Consider the following 23069-nt stretch of genomic DNA (forward strand, 5'->3'; position numbering starts at 1 on the left):
TTCAGATAAAGAAGCAACTTTATTTCGTAAAGGCACAGGAGGACCAATCAAAACAGTCATGGCATCAGATTTAGGAAAATGTTTCTATTAAACCAGTTCAAGATTCGTTATTTACCAGATGTTCTGCTCATTTAAGGTCCGAGTACGTAAAGAAGAGCTAAAAGGAAGATTTTCTGGTTGTTTAAGGTCCAGATCGCTTCTGCATCTGAATGAAAACTAACTTTTTCCTCAGTTATTTCCACAGAAGTCTCCAGAATATTCTAAGCAGCACGAATTAATTCATTTTGAACTTTAAAACCAGCTGAGCAGCTCTAACAAAGCTAAATAACGCTTGTTTCCAGTGAGCATGAAGCTCTTAGTGTTCATAAATGTGTTTATTAATAATAATTCATAAACGAGTTTGTCGCCCTCTGCTGGTTCGGAGAGAGAAGCGTCGTCATCACTGATGAAAACTCTTTCTTCTTCAGGGTTTGCTGAACCCGCAGCAGCCAGTGATGCTGCTGGGGTTCAGATTCTGTACCAACGTTTCTGACATCATCGTCCTGATGACACCGCGCATGTCATCGAAACCGTGACCCAGGGACTGGTCCGGTATCTTATCTGTGATGTCATATCTGTGATGTCATATCTGTGACGTCATGTGTGATGCGTCGCAGCCAAATCAGCAGAATTCACGGCTCATCTCCTGATCTGACGCGCTGACGTTACTTAATGTATTTGGGAGCTCATCAGACTCCCTCGATAATCCTTTGTCCAACATCGTCGGCGTCCGTAACCAACGGCAACGCAGGGACAATCGGAGCCCAACGGTCCGTCAAACAGACTGAATGTGCAAATTTATAAAAAGTGAATTAAAGTTTGAGTTTATAACAGGTTTGATTTTATTTCACTGATCTTCAGAAGCTTAACTGACTTCTGTTTTACTTCTTTAGTAGTTAATTAATGATTAATTAATGATTAATTAATTAATCATTCATTCAATGTTAAAACCACTTCGTCATTAAGAAACGACGCAAGAATCTGACTCTTTCTTCACTGGTTTTGGTGAAGACAGAGAAGCGGTGCGGTAAGGTGGCGAGCTCGGGCGGTACGATGAGGAGCTCGTGTGATACAGCGATGCAGTCGGCGTATACGATGGCGTGCTCGTGTGATACAGCGATGCGCTCGGTTGGTACGACGGCGGGCTGGAGCGATGCGACGAGACGCTCGACAGATTTGACGACGGTCGGTATAAAGACGAGCTGCTAGCTGCTGGTTTCTGTACCGGTTTGGGTTTGGGCTGAACCGACACCGAAGCCGAGGCGGCGCTGTCAGCAGCCTTGTACTGCAACAGGTACTCAGGATAGATCTGATGCTCCTTAAACACAACAAAGATGGAGGGATCGATGACGTCGTCCACGCAGCTGTCGTAGAAGTTTTTGTCCCCGCCGTCTCTGGAAGGAGGCCGGCGGTATCCAGAGGAGCCTTTGGTGTAGCTTCCCACCAGAACCCGGGACACAAACATGGCTCTGACCCGAGTGTCGCCCGTGTAGCTGTGAGAGTATTTGGCGTCCCGGGCAAAGTAACTTCCTGGGTTGGAAAAAGAGAAAGAAGCGACAGTAAGAAACTTTAAAAAGAAGCCAAAACATTAAAACCCTTTTATCCACAGTCCTCGGTTCAGGCTCCATAGTGTGGGACAGAGTGATGGAGGCTGCAGTAAAGCCATGTTCAGCCCTCAGTTTGCCCCTTTAAGTCTCTCCTTCCTGCCATCACTCTGATGCTTTAAAGCATCAGCTAAATGTTAACTATTAAAACTGTTGTTATCAGCTTTCTGTACCCGAACAAATGAATCAAACCATCGTTTCTGCTGCTTTAAGATGAATAAACTTAAAGTGAACCCTCAGCTCACCTTGGCCATAAACGGTCCCATGGGTCCCACAGATCCTCCAGTCGAAGTTGTTGAGGCAGATGGCTTCGATGAACTTGGAGTCGGTGCCGTGAAAAAGCTGTTTCTCCGTCACATCGTTCCCACAGCTGTTGTTCTTCATCTGTTTCTTCTGCCTTCAGTTAAAAGGAAGAATCAAGCTCAGATGTTAGAGACGTTTTAAAGGGTCAGCTGAGCCATTTTACAGACTGTGCACGTGCTCGTGCACGTGTCCAACCGAGTGACACAGATCCTGCAGCTGTGCAAACCATCAATTAATCTTACTGTCAAAATTCAAAGATATTCTCACAAATCTGAGAGAATTTCTCAAAAAAGCTTCCACATAACATCTGTTCACATCTGCAGAGGGTTACGTACGAAGAAGAGCTTCAGCTTCCTCCTGAGAGCGCGTTCTGACTTTAAAAAGGTCAAATAAGAGACAAATACAGAGTTGGTCTGTTGACATACTCACCACTGAAAGACCTCCCACAGAGCTTTGTTCTGAATCCTCTCAATACTCAGAATATCAAAGAATCTCATGGTGGCACCAAACAGAGCTTCAATCCCCTTAAACTCTTCTGAGGAGCGTAAAACGGGGATTTTCTGGAAAACACAGAACATTTTCAGTGAGAAATCAGCTGCTTTGTGAGTCATGAACATGCCTCTCTGGGCGGGTTGTGTTCTCAGCTCAGAGGAACATGAGGAGTTTAAGCAAAACGCTGCTAACACAACGAGGAAAGTGGTTTTAACTGAGTTCAGGAGGTGCAACAGCAGCAGAAACTAAGAAAAACGAGCAGTTTTCCCCTGTATCGGTTCTGATCAGGGTCCCGCCCCGCAGCATGATGCTGCCACCGCCGTGCTTCCCTGTGCAGATTCCATGATGAAAACGTCTGGATGCACGTGACCTGCTTCGCTGCTTAACCCCCCCAACATGTTCTGCTCAGCGGTCGCCTGTTTCACACGGACACTTATTACTGTGGCACGCACGTGCGCGCGCACGTTTGTAGCTGCTTGATTTGGTGGGGAAAGAAATAGTGTCTAATTTCTGATGAAATGTCCCCAGAACGACCGTCATATTGTCCTGAATGTGTCCATCAGAGCAGCTGCAGCCCGTTAATGTCAACTAATATTCTGAGTCCAGTCAGAGTAAAAAAGCTCATTTTATCAGACATCTTTAACATCAGAGACTAAAACAGGAAACAGGAGGCTTTATTAGGATTTCAGCTGCATTAGAATACAGTATATGAAAGCAGAGACAGGAGGAGAGAAGCTAACAGATCTTAGCGCAGCTGGATGTTAGCTTGGAAGCCAACAGCTGCTGGATGTTAGTTTGGAAGCTAACAGCTGCTGGATGTTAGCTTGGAAGCCAACAGCGGCTGGATGTTAGTTTGGAAGCTAACAGCTGCTGGATGTTAGTTTGGAAGCTAACAGCGGCTGGATGTTAGTTTGGAAGCCAACAGCGGCTGGATGTTAGTTTGGAAGCTAACAGCTGCTGGATGTTAGTTTGGAAGCCAACAGCGGCTGGATGTTAGTTTGGAAGCCAACAGCTGCTGGATGTTAGCTTGGAAGCCAACAGCGGCTGGATGTTAGTTTGGAAGCCAACAGCGGCTGGATGTTAGTTTGGAAGCTAACAGCTGCTGGATGTTAGCTTGAAAGCTAACAGATCTTAGCGCAGCTGGATGTTAGCTTGGAAGCCAACAGCTGCTGGATGTTAGTTTGGAAGCTAACAGCTGCTGGATGTTAGCTTGGAAGCCAACAGCGGCTGGATGTTAGTTTGGAAGCTAACAGCTGCTGGATGTTAGTTTGGAAGCTAACAGCGGCTGGATGTTAGTTTGGAAGCCAACAGCGGCTGGATGTTAGTTTGGAAGCTAACAGCTGCTGGATGTTAGTTTGGAAGCCAACAGCGGCTGGATGTTAGTTTGGAAGCCAACAGCTGCTGGATGTTAGCTTGGAAGCCAACAGCGGCTGGATGTTAGTTTGGAAGCCAACAGCGGCTGGATGTTAGTTTGGAAGCTAACAGCTGCTGGATGTTAGCTTGAAAGCTAACAGATCTTAGCGCAGCTGGATGTTAGCTTGGAAGCTAACAGCGGCTGGATGTTAGTTTGGAAGCTAACAGCTGCTGGATGTTAGTTTGGAAGCTAACAGCGGATGGATGTTAGTTTGGAAGCCAACAGCGGCTGGATGTTAGTTTGGAAGCCAACAGCTGCTGGATGTTAGCTTGGAAGCTAACAGCTGCTGGATGTTAGTTTGGAAGCCAACAGCGGCTGGATGTTAGTTTGGAAGCCAACAGCTGCTGGATGTTAGCTTGGAAGCCAACAGCGGCTGGATGTTAGTTTGGAAGCCAACAGCGGCTGGATGTTAGTTTGGAAGCTAACAGCTGCTGGATGTTAGCTTGAAAGCTAACAGATCTTAGCGCAGCTGGATGTTAGCTTGGAAGCTAACAGCGGCTGGATGTTAGTTTGGAAGCTAACAGCTGCTGGATGTTAGTTTGGAAGCTAACAGCGGATGGATGTTAGTTTGGAAGCCAACAGCGGCTGGATGTTAGTTTGGAAGCCAACAGCTGCTGGATGTTAGCTTGGAAGCCAACAGCGGCTGGATGTTAGTTTGGAAGCTAACAGCTGCTGGATGTTAGTTTGGAAGCCAACAGCGGCTGGATGTTAGTTTGGAAGCCAACAGCTGCTGGATGTTAGTTTGGAAGCCAACAGCTGCTGGATGTTAGCTTGGAAGCTAACAGCTGCTGGATGTTAGTTTGGAAGCCAACAGCTGCTGGATGTTAGTTTGGAAGCTAACAGCTGCTGGATGTTAGTTTGGAAGCCAACAGCTGCTGGATGTTAGTTTGGAAGCTAACAGCTGCTGGATGTTAGTTTGGAAGCCAACAGCGGCTGGATGTTAGTTTGGAAGCCAACAGCGGCTGGATGTTAGCTCGGAAGTTAACAGCTGCTGGATGTTAGCTTGGAAGCCAACAGCGGCTGGATGTTAGCTCGGAAGTTAACAGCTGCTGCATGTTAGCTTGGAAGCTAACAGCGGCTGGATGTTAGTTCGGAAGCCAACAGCTGCTGGATGTTAGCTTGGAAGCTAACAGCGGCTGGATGTTAGTTTGGAAGCCAACAGCGGCTGGATGTTAGCTTGGAAGCTAACAGCGGCTGGATGTTAGTTTGGAAGCCAACAGCGGCTGGATGTTAGCTTGGAAGCCAACAGCTGCTGGATGTTAGCTTGGAAGCTAACAGCGGCTGGATGTTAGTTTGGAAGCCAACAGCGGCTGGATGTTAGCTTGGAAGCTAACAGCGGCTGGATGTTAGTTTGGAAGCCAACAGCGGCTGGATGTTAGTTTGGAAGCCAACAGCTGCTGGATGTTAGCTTGGAAGCCAACAGCTGCTGGATGTTAGTTTGGAAGCCAACAGCTGCTGGATGTTAGCTTGGAAGCCAACAGCGGCTGGATGTTAGTTTGGAAGCCAACAGCTGCTGGATGTTAGTTTGGAAGCTAACAGCTGCTGGATGTTAGTTTGGAAGCTAACAGCTGCTGGATGTTAGTTTGGAAGCTAACAGCTGCTGGATGTTAGTTTGGAAGCCAACAGCTGCTGGATGTTAGCTTGGAAGCCAACAGCTGCTGGATGTTAGTTTGGAAGCCAACAGCGGCTGGATGTTAGTTTGGAAGCTAACAGCTGCTGGATGTTAGTTTGGAAGCTAACAGCTGCTGGATGTTAGTTTGGAAGCCAACAGCTGCTGGATGTTAGCTTGGAAGCCAACAGCTGCTGGATGTTAGCTTGGAAGCTAACAGCTGCTGGATGTTAGTTTGGAAGCTAACAGCTGCTGGATGTTAGTTTGGAAGCCAACAGCTGCTGGATGTTAGTTTGGAAGCCAACAGCGGCTGGATGTTAGTTTGGAAGCTAACAGCTGCTGGATGTTAGTTTGGAAGCCAACAGCTGCTGGATGTTAGCTTGGAAGCCAACAGCTGCTGGATGTTAGCTTGGAAGCCAACAGCTGCTGGATGTTAGTTTGGAAGCTAACAGCTGCTGGATGTTAGTTTGGAAGCTAACAGCTGCTGGATGTTAGTTTGGAAGCTAACAGCTGCTGGATGTTAGTTTGGAAGCCAACAGCTGCTGGATGTTAGCTTGGAAGCTAACAGCTGCTGGATGTTAGCTTGGAAGCTAACAGCTGCTGGATGTTAGCTTGGAAGCTAACAGCTGCTGGATGTTAGTTTGGAAGCTAACAGCTGCTGGATGTTAGTTTGGAAGCTAACAGCTGCTGGATGTTAGTTTGGAAGCTAACAGCTGCTGGATGTTAGTTTGGAAGCCAACAGCTGCTGGATGTTAGCTTGGAAGCTAACAGCTGCTGGATGTTAGTTTGGAAGCTAACAGCTGCTGGATGTTAGTTTGGAAGCCAACAGCTGCTGGATGTTAGCTTGGAAGCTAACAGCTGCTGGATGTTAGTTTGGAAGCTAACAGCTGCTGGATGTTAGTTTGGAAGCTAACAGCTGCTGGATGTTAGTTTGGAAGCTAACAGCTGCGGGATGTTAGCTTGGAAGCTAACAGCTGCTGTTCTGTAGCCCTGGGATCAGCATCAGGAGGAGGAATGTTTTTAAATGCGTTTCGCTCATATCATCCAGGATTAACTGAGGCTGAAAGCTGATGGAAACGTTTCTCTTTTATTGGAAATTTGGAGCGTTTTCCTTGATGGCCACGGTTTCTGTCCCATGTGAGCAGAGGACCTTCTTCCTCATGGCTGGAGTCTCCCTCCAGCTGGCCTCCTCCATAACACCATCAGCTCTGAGGAGCTCACAGCTGATGGTGGTCAGCTGCAGCAGGTGGAGCTTTCCTTTGCTGCCTCTCTGATTAATGCCGGTCTGACTTCTGGTGGTCAGCCATGCTGTTCATCCATCTTTAATGGTGCTCCGAAGCTTTAGATTTAGGTGTTCTTTAAAAGTGAGCTGAAGGGATCCCAGAATGGCTGTTTTAAAGGAGCATTCCGCATTAAAGATTCAAACCTTTTTATTTCTTCTTCAGTTGTGTAACAGAGAACAAAACCATCCTCACAGCAGAAATCTACCACAGTTCTGTGATACTTTATTTTATATATATATTCATGAATCTACATACATCATAGATACTTCTTTCATTTCTACATGAAAACAAGTTAAATCCCAACACAGTGAAGCAGAAACGTAAAAAGTAACATGAGCAGAAAGCTGGAACTTCATTTCTCCAAATATAGTAAACAGTAAAGATTAAAACTAGTAAAACCACTACAGGCTTCAGACTACAGGACCAGGCTGACTCAGAACTTTCTGCTTCTGAATTCAAACAAATCGTTCTCTTTGGACCTGAGTGCTTCAGGGGAAACTGGCGAGTTATATAGTTCTGCTGCTATAGGCCCAGCCTGCTGGGGGAGCTCCCATGATGCACCTCTCCTCCCTCCATGTACAGATGACATCATTGCTGTCATTAACTTGTGTTTCTCTCTCTCAGCAGGTGTCTCTGGCCTGGTGTTACGCTGCTTGTTGTCCCCTCTTTCCTGTCCTCTCAGCCCCAGCTGGTCCAGGCAGATGGACCCTTCCTGGTTCTGGTTCTGATGGAGGTTTCTTCCTGGTTCTGGTTCTGATGGAGGTTTCTTCCTGGTTCTGGTTCTGATGGAGGTTTCTTCCTGGTTCTGGTTCTGATGGAGGTTTATTCCTGTTAAAGGGAGTTTTTTCTCTCCACAGTCGCCTCGTGCAGCTCAGGACGGGGATTGGATCGTGTTATTTAAGAGGCTTGAGATGACATTTGTTGTAATTTGGCTCCATATAAATAATGTCAGATGCAGCTTAAAGCTCCGTCAGATGCAGGTTAAAGCTCCATCAGATGCAGGTTAAAGCTCCATCAGATGCAGCTTAAAGCTCCATCAGATGCAGCTTAAAGCTCCATCAGATGCAGGTTAAAGCTCCATCAGATGCAGGTTAAAGCTCCGTCAGATGCAGGTTAAAGCTCCATCAGATGCAGGTTAAAGCTCCATCAGATGCAGGTTAAAGCTCCGTCAGATGCAGCTTAAAGCTCCATCAGATGCAGCTTAAAGCTCCATCAGATGCAGCTTAAAGCTCCGTCAGATGCAGCTTAAAGCTCCATCAGATGCAGGTTAAAGCTCCATCAGATGCAGGTTAAAGCTCCGTCAGATGCAGCTTAAAGCTCCATCAGATGCAGGTTAAAGCTCCATCAGATGCAGGTTAAAGCTCCATCAGATGCAGCTTAAAGCTCCGTCAGATGCAGCTTAAAGCTCCATCAGATGCAGCTTAAAGCTCCATCAGATGCAGGTTAAAGCTCCGTCAGATGCAGGTTAAAGCTCCATCAGATGCAGGTTAAAGCTCCATCAGATGCAGGTTAAAGCTCCGTCAGATGCAGCTTAAAGCTCCATCAGATGCAGCTTAAAGCTCCATCAGATGCAGCTTAAAGCTCCGTCAGATGCAGCTTAAAGCTCCATCAGATGCAGGTTAAAGCTCCATCAGATGCAGGTTAAAGCTCCATCAGATGCAGCTTAAAGCTCCATCCGATGCAGGTTAAAGCTCCGTCAGATGCAGGTTAAAGCTCCATCAGATGCAGGTTAAAGCTCCATCAGATGCAGGTTAAAGCTCCATCAGATGCAGGTTAAAGCTCCATCAGATGCAGGTTAAAGCTCCATCAGATGCAGGTTAAAGCTCCGTCAGATGCAGCTTAAAGCTCCATCAGACGCAGGTTAAAGCTCCATCAGATGCAGGTTAAAGCTCCGTCAGATGCAGCTTAAAGCTCCATCAGATGCAGGTTAAAGCTCCATCAGATGCAGGTTAAAGCTCCGTCAGATGCAGCTTAAAGCTCCATCAGATGCAGGTTAAAGCTCCATCAGATGCAGGTTAAAGCTCCATCAGATGCAGCTTAAAGCTCCGTCAGATGCAGCTTAAAGCTCCGTCAGATGCAGGTTAAAGCTCCATCAGATGCAGGTTAAAGCTCCTTCAGATGCAGGTTAAAGCTCCATCAGATGCAGCTTAAAGCTCCATCAGATGCAGCTTAAAGCTCCATCAGATGCAGCTTAAAGCTCCATCAGATGCAGGTTAAAGCTCCGTCAGATGCAGGTTAAAGCTCCGTCAGATGCAGGTTAAAGCTCCATCAGATGCAGGTTAAAGCTCCATCAGATGCAGGTTAAAGCTCCATCAGATGCAGGTTAAAGCTCCATCAGATGCAGCTTAAAGCTCCGTCGGATGCAGCTTAAAGCTCCGTCGGATGCAGATTAAAGCTCCGTCGGATGCAGATTAAAGCTCCGTCGGATGCAGCTTAAAGCTCCGTCGGATGCAGATTAAAGCTCCGTCGGATGCAGGTTAAAGCTCCGTCAGATGCAGCTTAAAGCTCCATCAGATGCAGCTTAAAGCTCCATCAGATGCAGCTTAAAGCTCCGTCAGATGCAGCTTAAAGCTCCATCAGATGCAGGTTAAAGCTCCATCAGATGCAGGTTAAAGCTCCATCAGATGCAGCTTAAAGCTCCGTCAGATGCAGCTTAAAGCTCCGTCAGATGCAGCTTTAAGCTCCATCAGATGCAGGTTAAAGCTCCATCAGATGCAGGTTAAAGCTCCATCAGATGCAGCTTAAAGCTCCTTCAGATGCAGCTTAAAGCTCCATCAGATGCAGGTTAAAGCTCCGTCAGATGCAGCTTAAAGCTCCATCAGATGCAGGTTAAAGCTCCATCAGATGCAGGTTAAAGCTCCGTCAGATGCAGGTTAAAGCTCCATCAGATGCAGCTTAAAGCTCCATCAGATGCAGCTTAAAGCTCCATCAGATGCAGCTTAAAGCTCCATCAGATGCAGCTTAAAGCTCCGTCAGATGCAGGTTAAAGCTCCATCAGATGCAGCTTAAAGCTCCATCAGATGCAGCTTAAAGCTCCATCAGATGCAGCTTAAAGCTCCGTCAGATGCAGCTTAAAGCTCCATCAGATGCAGGTTAAAGCTCCATCAGATGCAGGTTAAAGCTCCGTCAGATGCAGGTTAAAGCTCCGTCAGATGCAGCTTAAAGCTCCATCAGATGCAGGTTAAAGCTCCGTCAGATGCAGGTTAAAGCTCCGTCAGATGCAGGTTAAAGCTCCATCAGATGCAGGTTAAAGCTCCGTCAGATGCAGCTTAAAGCTCCATCAGATGCAGGTTAAAGCTCCATCAGATGCAGCTTAAAGCTCCGTCAGATGCAGGTTAAAGCTCCATCAGATGCAGCTTAAAGCTCCGTCAGATGCAGCTTAAAGCTCCGTCAGATGCAGCTTAAAGCTCCATCAGATGCAGGTTAAAGCTCCATCAGATGCAGGTTAAAGCTCCGTCAGATGCAGCTTAAAGCTCCATCAGACGCAGGTTAAAGCTCCATCAGACGCAGCTTAAAGCTCCTGCATCTGATGGAGCTTTAAGCTGCGTCAGATGCAGCTTAAAGCTCCATCAGATGCAGGTTAAAGCTCCATCAGATGCAGGTTAAAGCTCCGTCAGATGCAGCTTAAAGCTCCATCAGATGCAGCTTAAAGCTCCATCAGACGCAGGTTAAAGCTCCATCAGACGCAGCTTAAAGCTCCATCAGATGCAGGTTAAAGCTCCGTCAGATGCAGGTTAAAGCTCCATCAGATGCAGGTTAAAGCTCCATCAGATGCAGGTTAAAGCTCCATCAGATGCAGGTTAAAGCTCCATCAGATGCAGCTTAAAGCTCCATCAGATGCAGGTTAAAGCTCCATCAGACGCAGCTTAAAGCTCCATCAGATGCAGCTTAAAGCTCCGTCAGATGCAGGTTAAAGCTCCATCAGATGCAGGTTAAAGCTCCATCAGATGCAGGTTAAAGCTCCATCAGATGCAGGTTAAAGCTCCGTCAGATGCAGCTTAAAGCTCCATCAGATGCAGGTTAAAGCTCCATCAGATGCAGGTTAAAGCTCCATCAGATGCAGGTTAAAGCTCCGTCAGATGCAGCTTAAAGCTCCATCAGATGCAGCTTAAAGCTCCATCAGACGCAGGTTAAAGCTCCATCAGACGCAGCTTAAAGCTCCATCAGATGCAGGTTAAAGCTCCGTCAGATGCAGGTTAAAGCTCCATCAGATGCAGGTTAAAGCTCCATCAGATGCAGGTTAAAGCTCCATCAGATGCAGGTTAAAGCTCCATCAGATGCAGCTTAAAGCTCCATCAGACGCAGGTTAAAGCTCCATCAGACGCAGCTTAAAGCTCCATCAGATGCAGCTTAAAGCTCCGTCAGATGCAGGTTAAAGCTCCATCAGATGCAGGTTAAAGCTCCATCAGATGCAGGTTAAAGCTCCATCAGATGCAGGTTAAAGCTCCATCAGATGCAGCTTAAAGCTCCATCAGATGCAGGTTAAAGCTCCATCAGATGCAGGTTAAAGCTCCATCAGATGCAGCTTAAAGCCACATCAGATGCAGGTTAAAGCTCCATCAGATGCAGGTTAAAGCTCCGTCAGATGCAGGTTAAAGCTCCATCAGATGCAGGTTAAAGCTCCATCAGATGCAGGTTAAAGCTCCATCAGATGCAGGTTAAAGCTCCATCAGATGCAGGTTAAAGCTCCGTCAGATGCAGCTTAAAGCTCCGTCAGATGCAGGTTAAAGCTCCGTCAGATGCAGGTTAAAGCTCCATCAGATGCAGGTTAAAGCTCCATCAGATGCAGGTTAAAGCCACATGTGAACATGATCCAGGACCGAAGCTCATTTAAGATGGACTGAGGCAGAGAGGAAACTGTTCTGGGGTCAGATGGATCAGAACCTGATGCTGGCTCCATCAGGAAAGGCTCCATCAGTGCTGATTTAAGATAAATATTTAGTCTGTTTGGATAAGAACTTCTTTATTAAATCTTTTGTTTTCCTGACAGGACATTTCAGTGTTTAATCTTTTAAACATAAACTCTCCATCTGCTTTGGAACATGATGGAGAGGGTTTTATGTTCTCTGTTGTCCAGTTTTAGCCCAACCTGCTGTGAATCCCTGCTCTAATCCTGACAGAAAGGAGGCTCCGGTCGGGCTAATGGGAGGAACTGGAAGTGTGGTGCAAGTATTATACCGAGAATCCTGTGGGAGGCAGCTTCGTTTTGTCCCAGTAGTCCGGCACAGGGATGAAGTTCGTTAGCGGGCGTCTGCAGGGAGAAGGACTTTGGATCAGTTTCAGTGTGACTGGAAATAACGTTAAAGCCTTTTTCTTTACATTTACATTAAAAAACAACTTTTACCAAAGAGAAAGTTTAGGGTCTGAAATTAGACTTGAACCAAAACGACCCGAAAACGTGTCACCTTCAATCAAAATAAACTAATTATGGGTATAATGAGAAAATAAAACTTCTCCTGCACACCTGACTCTCTGGGCCTGAACGTCCGCTGCAGAGACGAACCGAGGACGCCGGCTCACCACACGCTTGGTGGCGTAGCGCTGGTTGGTCTGGATCATGTCTGAGGGGAAAATCATTTAGTTTAGAACAACTGAACCTGTTTTTCATTTAAAGAAGCAGACGAGTGGAACAGAGGATCCAAGAGGTCTTTACCCTGGAAACTGAGCGAATACGTCTGTGAGCCGGCGATGAACTCCAACACGTCTTTATCGTTGTCCAGAAACTTCTGCTCCAGCTTTGCACTGTTGATGTCTGCTGGTTTGTGTCCACCGCCCTGCAACAAAGGCCCGGTTAGTCTCTGCAACACAGGCCCGGTTAGTCTCTGCGACACAGGCCCGGTTAGTCTCTGTAACACAGGCCCGGTTAGCCTCTGCAACACAGGCCCGGTTAGTCTCTGTAACACAGGCCCGGTTAGTCTCTGTAACACGGGCCCGGTTAGTCTCTGTGACACGGGCCCGGTTAATCTCTGTAACACAGGCCCGGTTAGTCTCTGTAACACAGGCCCGGTTAGTCTCTGTAACACAGGCCCGGTTAGTCTCTGTAACACGGGCCCGGTTAGTCTCTGTAACACAGGCCCGGTTAGTCTCTGTAACACAGGCCCGGTTAGTCTCTGTAACACAGGCCCGGTTAGTCTCTGTAACAAAGGCCCGGTTAGTCTCTGTAACACGGGCCCGGTTAGTCTCTGTAACACGGGCCCGGTTAGTCTCTGTAACACGGGCCCGGTTAGTCTCTGTAACACAGGCCCGGTTAGTCTCTGTAACAAAGGCCCGGTTAGTCTCTGTAACAAAGGCCCGGTTAGTCTCTGTAACAAAGGCCCGGTTAGTCTCTGTAACACGGGCCCGGTTAGTCTCTGTAACACGGGCCCGGTTAGTCTCTGTAACACAGGCCCGGTTAGTCTCTGTAACACGGGCCCGGTTAGTCTCTGTAACACAGGCCCGGTTAGTCTCTGTAACACAGGCCCGGTTAGTCTCTGTAACACGGGCCCGGTTAGTCTCTGTAACACAGGCCCGGTTAGTCTCTGTAACAAAGGCCCGGTTAGTCTCTGTAACACAGGCCCGGTTAGTCTCTGTAACACAGGCCCGGTTAGTCTCTGTAACAAAGGCCCGGTTAGTCTCTGTAACAAAGGCCCGGTTAGTCTCTGTGACAAAGGCCCGGTTAGTCTCTGTAACAAAGGCCCGGTTAGTCTCTGTAACACAGGCCCGGTTAGTCTCTGTAACACAGGCCCGGTTAGTCTCTGTAACACAGGCCCGGTTAGTCTCTGTAACAAAGGCCCGGTTAGTCTCTGTGACAAAGGCCCGGTTAGTCTCTGTAACAAAGGCCCGGTTAGTCTCTGTAACACAGGCCCGGTTAGTCTCTGTAACAAAGGCCCGGTTAGTCTCTGTAACACAGGCCCGGTTAGTCTCTGTAACACAGGCCCGGTTAGTCTCTGTAACAAAGGCCCGGTTAGTCTCTGTAACACAGGCCCGGTTAGTCTCTGTAACACAGGCCCGGTTAGTCTCTGTAACACAGGCCCGGTTAGTCTCTGTAACACAGGCCCGGTTAGTCTCTGTAACAAAGGCCCGGTTAGTCTCTGTAACACAGGCCCGGTTAGTCTCTGTAACACAGGCCCGGTTAGTCTCTGTAACACAGGCCCGGTTAGTCTCTGTAACACAGGCCCGGTTAGTCTCTGTAACAAAGGCCCGGTTAGTCTCTGTAACAAAGGCCCGGTTAGTCTCTGTAACACAGGCCCGGTTAGTCTCTGTAACACAGGCCCGGTTAGTCTCTGTGACAAAGGCCCGGTTAGTCTCTGTAACAAAGGCCCGGTTAGTCTCTGTAACACAGGCCCGGTTAGTCTCTGTAACAAAGGCCCGGTTAGTCTCTGTAACACAGGCCCGGTTAGTCTCTGTAACACAGGCCCGGTTAGTCTCTGTAACAAAGGCCCGGTTAGTCTCTGTAACACAGGTCCGGTTAGTCTCTGTGACACAGGCCCGGTTAGTCTCTGTGACACAGGCCCGGTTAGTCTCTGTGACACAGGCCCGGTTAGTCTCTGTAACACAGGCCCGGTTAGTCTCTGTGACACAGGCCCGGTTAGTCTCTGTAACACAGGCCCGGTTAGTCTCTGTAACACAGGCCCGGTTAGTCTCTGTAACACAGGCCCGGTTAGTCTCTGTAACAAAGGCCCGGTTAGTCTCTGTAACACAGGCCCGGTTAGTCTCTGTAACAAAGGCCCGGTTAGTCTCTGTAACACAGGCCCGGTTAGTCTCTGTAACACAGGCCCGGTTAGTCTCTGTAACAAAGGCCCGGTTAGTCTCTGTAACACAGGCCCGGTTAGTCTCTGTAACACAGGCCCGGTTAGTCTCTGTAACACAGGCCCGGTTAGTCTCTGCGACACAGGCCCGGTTAGTCTCTGTAACAAAGGCCCGGTTAGCCTCTGTAACACAGGCCCGGTTAGTCTCTGTAACAAAGGCCCGGTTAGTCTCTGTAACAAAGGCCCGGTTAGCCTCTGTAACACAGGCCCGGTTAGTCTCTGTAACACAGGCCCGGTTAGTCTCTGTAACAAAGGCCCGGTTAGCCTCTGTAACACAGGCCCGGTTAGTCTCTGTAACAAAGGCCCGGTTAGTCTCTGTAACAAAGGCCCGGTTAGCCTCTGTAACACAGGCCCGGTTAGTCTCTGTAACACAGGCCCGGTTAGTCTCTGTAACACAGGCCCGGTTAGTCTCTGTAACAAAGGCCCGGTTAGTCTCTGTAACAAAGGCCCGGTTAGTCTCTGTGACACAGGCCCGGTTAGTCTCTGTGACACAGGCCCGGTTAGTCTCTGTAACACAGGCCCGGTTAGTCTCTGTAACAAAGGCCCGGTTAGTCTCTGTAACAAAGGCCCGGTTAGTCTCTGTAACACAGGCCCGGTTAGTCTCTGTAACACAGGCCCGGTTAGTCTCTGTAACACAGGCCCGGTTAGTCTCTGTAACACAGGCCCGGTTAGTCTCTGTAACACAGGCCCGGTTAGTCTCTGTAACACAGGCCCGGTTAGTCTCTGTAACACAGGCCCGGTTAGTCTCTGTAACAAAGGCCCGGTTAGTCTCTGTAACAAAGGCCCGGTTAGTCTCTGTAACAAAGGCCCGGTTAGTCTCTGTAACACAGGCCCGGTTAGTCTCTGTGACACAGGCCCGGTTAGTCTCTGTAACACAGGCCCGGTTAGCCTCTGTAACACAGGCCCGGTTAGTCTCTGTAACAAAGGCCCGGTTAGTCTCTGTAACAAAGGCCCGGTTAGTCTCTGTAACACAGGCCCGGTTAGTCTCTGTAACACAGGCCCGGTTAGTCTCTGTAACAAAGGCCCGGTTAGTCTCTGTAACACAGGCCCGGTTAGTCTCTGTAACACAGGCCCGGTTAGTCTCTGTGACACGGGCCCGGTTAGTCTCTGTAACAAAGGCCCGGTTAGCCTCTGTAACACAGGCCCGGTTAGTCTCTGTAACACAGGCCCGGTTAGTCTCTGTAACAAAGGCCCGGTTAGTCTCTGTAACACAGGCCCGGTTAGTCTCTGCAACAAAGGCCCGGTTAGTCTCTGTAACAAAGGCCCGGTTAGTCTCTGCAACAAAGGCCCGGTTAGTCTCTGTGACACAGGCCCGGTTAGTCTCTGTAACACAGGCCCGGTTAGTCTCTGTGACACAGGCCCGGTTAGTCTCTGCAACAAAGGCCCGGTTAGTCTCTGTAACACAGGCCCGGTTAGTCTCTGTAACAAAGGCCCGGTTAGTCTCTGTAACACAGGCCCGGTTAGCCTCTGTAACACAGGCCCGGTTAGTCTCTGTAACACAGGCCCGGTTAGTCTCTGTAACACAGGCCCGGTTAGTCTCTGTAACAAAGGCCCGGTTAGTCTCTGTAACAAAGGCCCGGTTAGTCTCTGTAACAAAGGCCCGGTTAGTCTCTGTGACACAGGCCCGGTTAGTCTCTGTGACACAGGCCCGGTTAGTCTCTGTAACACAGGCCCGGTTAGTCTCTGTAACAAAGGCCCGGTTAGTCTCTGTAACAAAGGCCCGGTTAGTCTCTGTAACACAGGCCCGGTTAGTCTCTGTAACACAGGCCCGGTTAGTCTCTGTAACACAGGCCCGGTTAGTCTCTGTAACACAGGCCCGGTTAGTCTCTGTAACACAGGCCCGGTTAGTCTCTGTAACACAGGCCCGGTTAGTCTCTGTAACAAAGGCCCGGTTAGTCTCTGTAACAAAGGCCCGGTTAGTCTCTGTAACAAAGGCCCGGTTAGTCTCTGTAACACAGGCCCGGTTAGTCTCTGTGACACAGGCCCGGTTAGTCTCTGTAACACAGGCCCGGTTAGCCTCTGTAACACAGGCCCGGTTAGTCTCTGTAACAAAGGCCCGGTTAGTCTCTGTAACAAAGGCCCGGTTAGTCTCTGTAACACAGGCCCGGTTAGTCTCTGTAACACAGGCCCGGTTAGTCTCTGTAACAAAGGCCCGGTTAGTCTCTGTAACACAGGCCCGGTTAGTCTCTGTAACACAGGCCCGGTTAGTCTCTGTGACACGGGCCCGGTTAGTCTCTGTAACAAAGGCCCGGTTAGCCTCTGTAACACAGGCCCGGTTAGTCTCTGTAACACAGGCCCGGTTAGTCTCTGTAACAAAGGCCCGGTTAGTCTCTGTAACACAGGCCCGGTTAGTCTCTGCAACAAAGGCCCGGTTAGTCTCTGTAACAAAGGCCCGGTTAGTCTCTGCAACAAAGGCCCGGTTAGTCTCTGTGACACAGGCCCGGTTAGTCTCTGTAACACAGGCCCGGTTAGTCTCTGTGACACAGGCCCGGTTAGTCTCTGCAACAAAGGCCCGGTTAGTCTCTGTAACACAGGCCCGGTTAGTCTCTGTAACAAAGGCCCGGTTAGTCTCTGTAACACAGGCCCGGTTAGTCTCTGTAACACAGGCCCGGTTAGTCTCTGTAACACAGGCCCGGTTAGTCTCTGCAACAAAGGCCCGGTTAGTCTCTGTAACACAGGCCCGGTTAGCCTCTGTAACACAGGCCCGGTTAGTCTCTGTAACACAGGCCCGGTTAGTCTCTGTAACACAGGCCCGGTTAGTCTCTGTAACACAGGCCCGGTTAGTCTCTGTAACACAGGCCCGGTTAGTCTCTGCAACAAAGGCCCGGTTAGTCTCTGTAACACAGGCCCGGTTAGCCTCTGTAACACGGGCCCGGTTAGTCTCTGTGACACGGGCCCGGTTAGTCTCTGTAACACGGGCCCGGTTAGTCTCTGTAACACGGGCCCGGTTAGTCTCTGTGACACGGGCCCGGTTAGTCTCTGTAACACGGGCCCGGTTAGTCTCTGTGACACAGGCCCGGTTAGTCTCTGTGACACAGGCCCGGTTAGTCTCTGTAACACAGGCCCGGTTAGTCTCTGTGACACAGGCCCGGTTAGTCTCTGTAACACAGGCCCGGTTAGTCTCTGTAACACAGGCCCGGTTAGTCTCTGCAACAAAGGCCCGGTTAGTCTCTGACCCGAACACACAGAGCTGTCAGGTCAGCTGCAGGTTAGAGCAGCATCAGAGACCTGGTTTTTGCACTGAAATTAAATACTTTGGACATTATGGCAGCATTCAGACTCCCAGGGAGCCTCTGGAGTGCCACAGAGGAGAAGTACGGAGGTCATTTCTAAGCCAGATCAGCTCCACTTGCTCTCCTCGTGGAGACATGCCGTCAGCATGGATCTCCTCAGTGAAACCAGGCTTTCATGCTGGTCCGCTGCTTGCTAACAGATCTGCTCGGAAGCTTTAGGACAGGGTGTCCAAAGCAGCCCGAGGACTGGGCTTCTGACTCAAAAAGCTGCTCATCCAGCTGTTAATTATCAACATGTTGCAGAGCTGGGATCCAGAGGATGTGGAAGAAGCAGCTGTTTTAACCGTAAAACTTCTCTAACATTTCAACCTGCTGCTGAGAGGAGAAAACTCAGCTCTTCTCACTCACATCTGAGGCGTACTCGTTCCACTTCCCAAACTCGTCCTGCCAGTACCAAAGCCACTCAGTGGTGAGGATCAGGTCCGGCCTCAGCAGCGAGTTCAGGGTCGAGAGCCTCCGCACTTTGTTCTGTCCGCAGGTCATAGTGTCAAAGTGCACCGGCGGGCGGCTGCGGCTGCTGCTGCTGCAGGACACAAAGAGACACAAAGAGAAGCCATCAGCTCACACAGCTCCTCACTCAGCAGCCCATTGTCTGGACCTGTGGGGCACCTGTATGCGTTGTTGGGGTCGCAGTAATCCCTCTCGATGGTCTCATTGTCAGCCAGGGCGGTCCACTGCTCGCCCTCCTGGACCTGCCATCTGTACGGCATCTTGTCGTGAGCTTTAAAGCATCGTTCTGGAAACAAAAGCTTTCATGGCACCTGATATTCACCTGATATTCACCTGATATTCACTGAATAACTTTTATTGGGGTGACGGTGACGTACGCACCCTCGTTTCTGCAGTGTCCTTTAACGAAGAACATGCATATCTCCGTTTTATCTAGAAGCAGAAGAACGGTACAGAGCAGTTATTTCGCTTCTTTCCTTCCTTTTAAGGCTGAGGAGCTGCTGTTCTTTACCTCTGGCGGCAGCAGCAACGTCACCGATGGAGCGGGCTCTGGGGAGCTGCTGCTGGCTGCCGCCTCGCCCTCTGCTGGCTGCTGACCGATCCGTTTTTCTTCTTCTGGGCCGTCTGCGGTGACCGCTGTCGCTGTTGGCGTCGGTGTCGTTGGTGGCAGTGGAGAGGTCACTGTTGGAGGAGCTGAGCTGTTGGCCGTCACCCTTCTTCAGCCCGTCGGCGCTGTACAGGTCCAGCTCATCGATGCTGGACATGATGTCACTCAGAGAAAAGGTTTGGGCTCGCTCGCCCAGGTCAGCTGGGTTTCCCCTGCTGCCACCTCTCCCTCCCCCTCTGTGCTGTGGACCAGGGCTGATGGCGGCACCAAACCCGTAACCGCCCCTGCCCCCCCTGCCTCCCCTGTCCCCCCTGCCTCCCCTGCCTCCCCTGTCCCCCCTGCCTCCCCTGCCCCCCCTGCCCCCCCTGCCCCCCCTACCACCTCCAGCACCAAAGGACCTCAGCGCTTCTCTATGTGCATAAACGGACTTCAAGGAGTGGATGAGGCTGTCGGGAACCCCTTTGTCATAGAGGCACTTTGCCGGCTGGGGGGCGTGGAAGTCGTGCGTCTTCCAGCAGGCGCAGCTGCGAGTCAGAAACACCTCACAGACGTGAAGTCTCTCGCAGGCGACGCCGCTCTCACAGCGGCCAAACTGCCCGTCACCGTTGTTGTAATCGTGACAAATCTGGAGAAAAGAGAGCAGACAGGACTATTAGTGACACGAGAAAGGGAAAAGTGTTGAAACCCGAGGACGGCGCCAGACTTACGGAGGGCAGCAGCGTGAAGTCGCTCTGCAGCAGCAGCGTGTTCAGCTCTGACCCGCTCAGATTCCCCAGATCGTGCTCGGCCAGGATCCTCTGATTGTGGTCAGAGTACAACTCATGGGAGAAGCTGCAGACTCTCCTGGTGTCATAAATCACAAAACTCAGGGGGATCATTTCAGTTTCTCAGCAAAAAGACTGTTCCACAACAAGTTTTATAAAAGCAATGAATTACTGAAGAACATTAAGGTTTATTTGATTACATATAAAGCCAATTAGTGTGATTTATCTAAAAGATCAATGCTGGAGAGTCCAGCAGAAACCACATAATACTGCTGGGCTGGGCATAAACAGATTATATAATCAAATAAATAGGCCACTAATCAACATTTTAAAATGATTCATAGCAAGTTATTTTAAATTGGGACTTAACTAATATTATTTTTATGAGTTATGGATGGTAGAGTCTAAATTCCTTCTTTTCTAACAGCATTAAATGCACAGAAAATTCAGGTAGCTTTGTAGGTAATTTGATCTGGGAGGCAGTAAATGCATTTAATTTGCATTGAAAATGTCTTGGAACATTTAAATAAAACATGTTAGGACATAATTTGAAGTAATCACAAGCTGTTCACAATGGAGTTAGAATATTATGTGTTAGCAAGGCAAACTTAGCATGTAATTCATCATAATAAGGCAAAATTAACATGTAATTTATCATAATAAGGAAAAATTAGCATGAAATTCATCATAATAAGGCAAAATGAACATGTAATTTATCATAATAAGGCAAAATTAGCATGTAATTCATCATAATAAGGCAAAATTAGCATGAAATTCATCATAATAAGGCAAAATGAACATGTAATTTATCATAATAAGGCAAAGTTAGCATGTAATTTGTCATAATAAGGCAAAATTAACATGTAATTCATCATAATAAGGCAAAGTTAGCATGTAATTTATCATAATAAAGCAAAGTTAGCATGTAATTCATCATAATAAGGCAAAATTAACATGTAATTCGTCATAATAAGGAAAAGTTAGCATGTAATTTATCATAATAAGGCAAAATTAGCATGAAATTCATCATAATAAGGCAAAATTAACATGTAATTTATCATAATAAGGCAAAATTAGCATGAAATTCATCATAATAAGGCAAAATTAACATGTAATTCGTCATAATAAGGAAAAGTTAGCATGTAATTTATCATAATAAAGCAAAGTTAGCATGTAATTCATCATAATAAGGCAAAGTTAGCATGTAATTTATCATAATAAAGCAAAGTTAGCATGTAATTCATCATAATAAGGCAAAGTTAGCATGTAATTTATCATAATAAAGCAAAGTTAGCATGTAATTCATCATAATAAAGCAAAGTTAGCATGTAATTCATCATAATAAGGCAAAGTTAGCATGTAATTCATCATAATAAGGCAAAGTTAGCATGTAATTTGTCATAAGGAAAAGTTAGCATGTAATTCATCATAATAAAGCAAAGTTAGCATGTAATTCATCATAATAAAGCAAAGTTAGCATGTAATTCATCATAATAAAGCAAAGTTAGCATGTAATTCATCATAATAAGGCAAAGTTAGCATGTAATTTGTCATAAGGAAAAGTTAGCATGTAATTCATCATAATAAAGCAAAGTTAGCATGTAATTCATCATAATAAAGCAAAGTTAGCATGTAATTCATCATAATAAAGCAAAGTTAGCATGTAATTCATCATAATAAGGCAAAGTTAGCATGTAATTTGTCATAATAAGGCAAAGTTAGCATGTAATTCATCATAATAAAGCAAAGTTAGCATGTAATTCATCATAATAAAGCAAAGTTAGCATGTAATTCATCATAATAAGGCAAAGTTAGCATGTAATTTATCATAATAAAGCAAAGTTAGCATGTAATTCATCATAATAAAGCAAAGTTAGCATGTAATTCATCATAATAAGGCAAAGTTAGCATGTAATTTGTCATAATAAGGCAAAGTTAGCATGTAATTCATCATAATAAAGCAAAGTTAGCATGTAATTCATCATAATAAAGCAAAGTTAGCATGTAATTGGTCTTAATAAGGAAAAGTTAGCATGTAGCTAGCATTCATCAGGTAAGCTCAAGTGTACATTCAATGTGAATTTGAAGTTAGCACACCAATAGCATTACCCTAAAAGAGGAGGCAAAATACAAAATGAACAAAGTAACACCCCAATAAAACCACAATGTTCTTCTTTGCTCAAATAGTTTTGTGTGAATAATTTCATAACAGCACAAATATTGTGTTTATATTGAGCTACTGTTCTTCTTCTATGGAAACTAAGCCAGAGCTAACCAGAGCCAACCTTGGAAGTTTGAGCACGAGCCAATTTCGTTAGTACGTTCATTTTCTAACCTAAATATGACCAAAACTAGAAAAGTTTTCCTAAAATGATTTAAATCTATTTATTTACATTTTAAAAGCTGACCAGAGGAACAGCACCTCGTTAAATAGTGTAATTACCCCGGTGAGCTTTGGGGTTTTCGCCAGGTGAGTTGTCCTGAAACTGTGAGATTTCCCAATGGCCCCTGAACGCACCGCACAGTAAAGGCCTGGAACCAGGTGCGGGCGACAGTTTCCATGTAAAAACAACGCCACAAACACTGTGACAGTATTACTCTACATTAAATAACTCTAGTGAAAGGCCTAAAAGGATCATATTTACACATTTAGAACGTAAAAAGTCCTTTTAAACTCGCCCAACCTTACAGGCCGTCAATCATCCATAACAACGGCGCATTTACCTCGGACAGGATCCGGTGTAGAGGAAGTTTTTACACAGGTGAAGCGCAGAGCAAACTCCCAGGCAGCCTTTCACTCTGCACAGTCTCATTCTGGTCCAGGCAAACACTTTCTGCTGCCCGTTTACCAAACGCACAGCAAACTTCTGCTGGTTGCCAATGACCTGGGTGGTGGATTCTCCGGGGAAGATGTTGTACTTCAGATCGTCCACATCAACGGCTCCTTGGTTGGCGCAGATGAACTTCAGTATTTCGGCCTCCATCGCTCTCCCCGTGTCTCTCCGCCTGAAAGCAGGACAGGACAGCAGCTGCGGACACGGTGCTTCGTGGTTAAAGGGTGGAGAGAATGTTTGGTATCATTTCCGCTTATTGGAAACCGAAACCTAACTATTTTTAATCGGAGGTTGATGCTGTAATGTCGCTGTTCTCCGCTTGGGGGCGACACCGTCTTTCACACGGAGTCGGTTTATCTTTTCCTCCATTTGTAACACAATAAAGACTGAGAAATCGTGCCTTTTTGTCTTTATCCACTATATTTTATACATTTTTTTACTTTTTAACATGATAAACAAAAAAAGGAACAAAAGAAATTTGATTAAAAAAAAAATCTGATTGTATCTGTTATCAAATCTGATCAAAGAAACACATTTATGTTAAGTTGAGTCAGCTGGACCTTCTTATAATCTTTAAAATGTCCTGATCA

At 47.3% G+C, this 23069-nt stretch overlaps 1 protein-coding gene across 1 annotated transcript; it reads right to left on the minus strand.

Annotated features, from left to right (window-relative positions):
• On the minus strand, nucleotides 1-22743 carry LOC140285353 (protein mono-ADP-ribosyltransferase PARP12). The gene is made up of 12 exons (XM_072379123.1): nucleotides 22370-22743; nucleotides 19589-19724; nucleotides 18786-19506; nucleotides 18656-18706; nucleotides 18434-18560; nucleotides 18173-18347; nucleotides 12398-12518; nucleotides 12209-12305; nucleotides 11923-11995; nucleotides 2376-2506; nucleotides 1889-2040; nucleotides 1-1569 (listed from the first exon to the last, which is right to left on the minus strand). Exons 1-12 carry the CDS (start codon nucleotides 22627-22629, stop codon nucleotides 1001-1003), a joined length of 2613 nt encoding a protein of 870 aa, XP_072235224.1. The 5' UTR covers nucleotides 22630-22743; the 3' UTR covers nucleotides 1-1000.
• Nucleotides 22744-23069: the final 326 nt, after the last annotated feature.

Source organism: Leuresthes tenuis, unplaced genomic scaffold (assembly GCF_036924035.1).
Source record: "Leuresthes tenuis unplaced genomic scaffold, fLeuTen1.0.hap1 SCAF_35, whole genome shotgun sequence".
Lineage (NCBI taxonomy): Eukaryota > Metazoa > Chordata > Actinopteri > Atheriniformes > Atherinopsidae > Leuresthes > Leuresthes tenuis.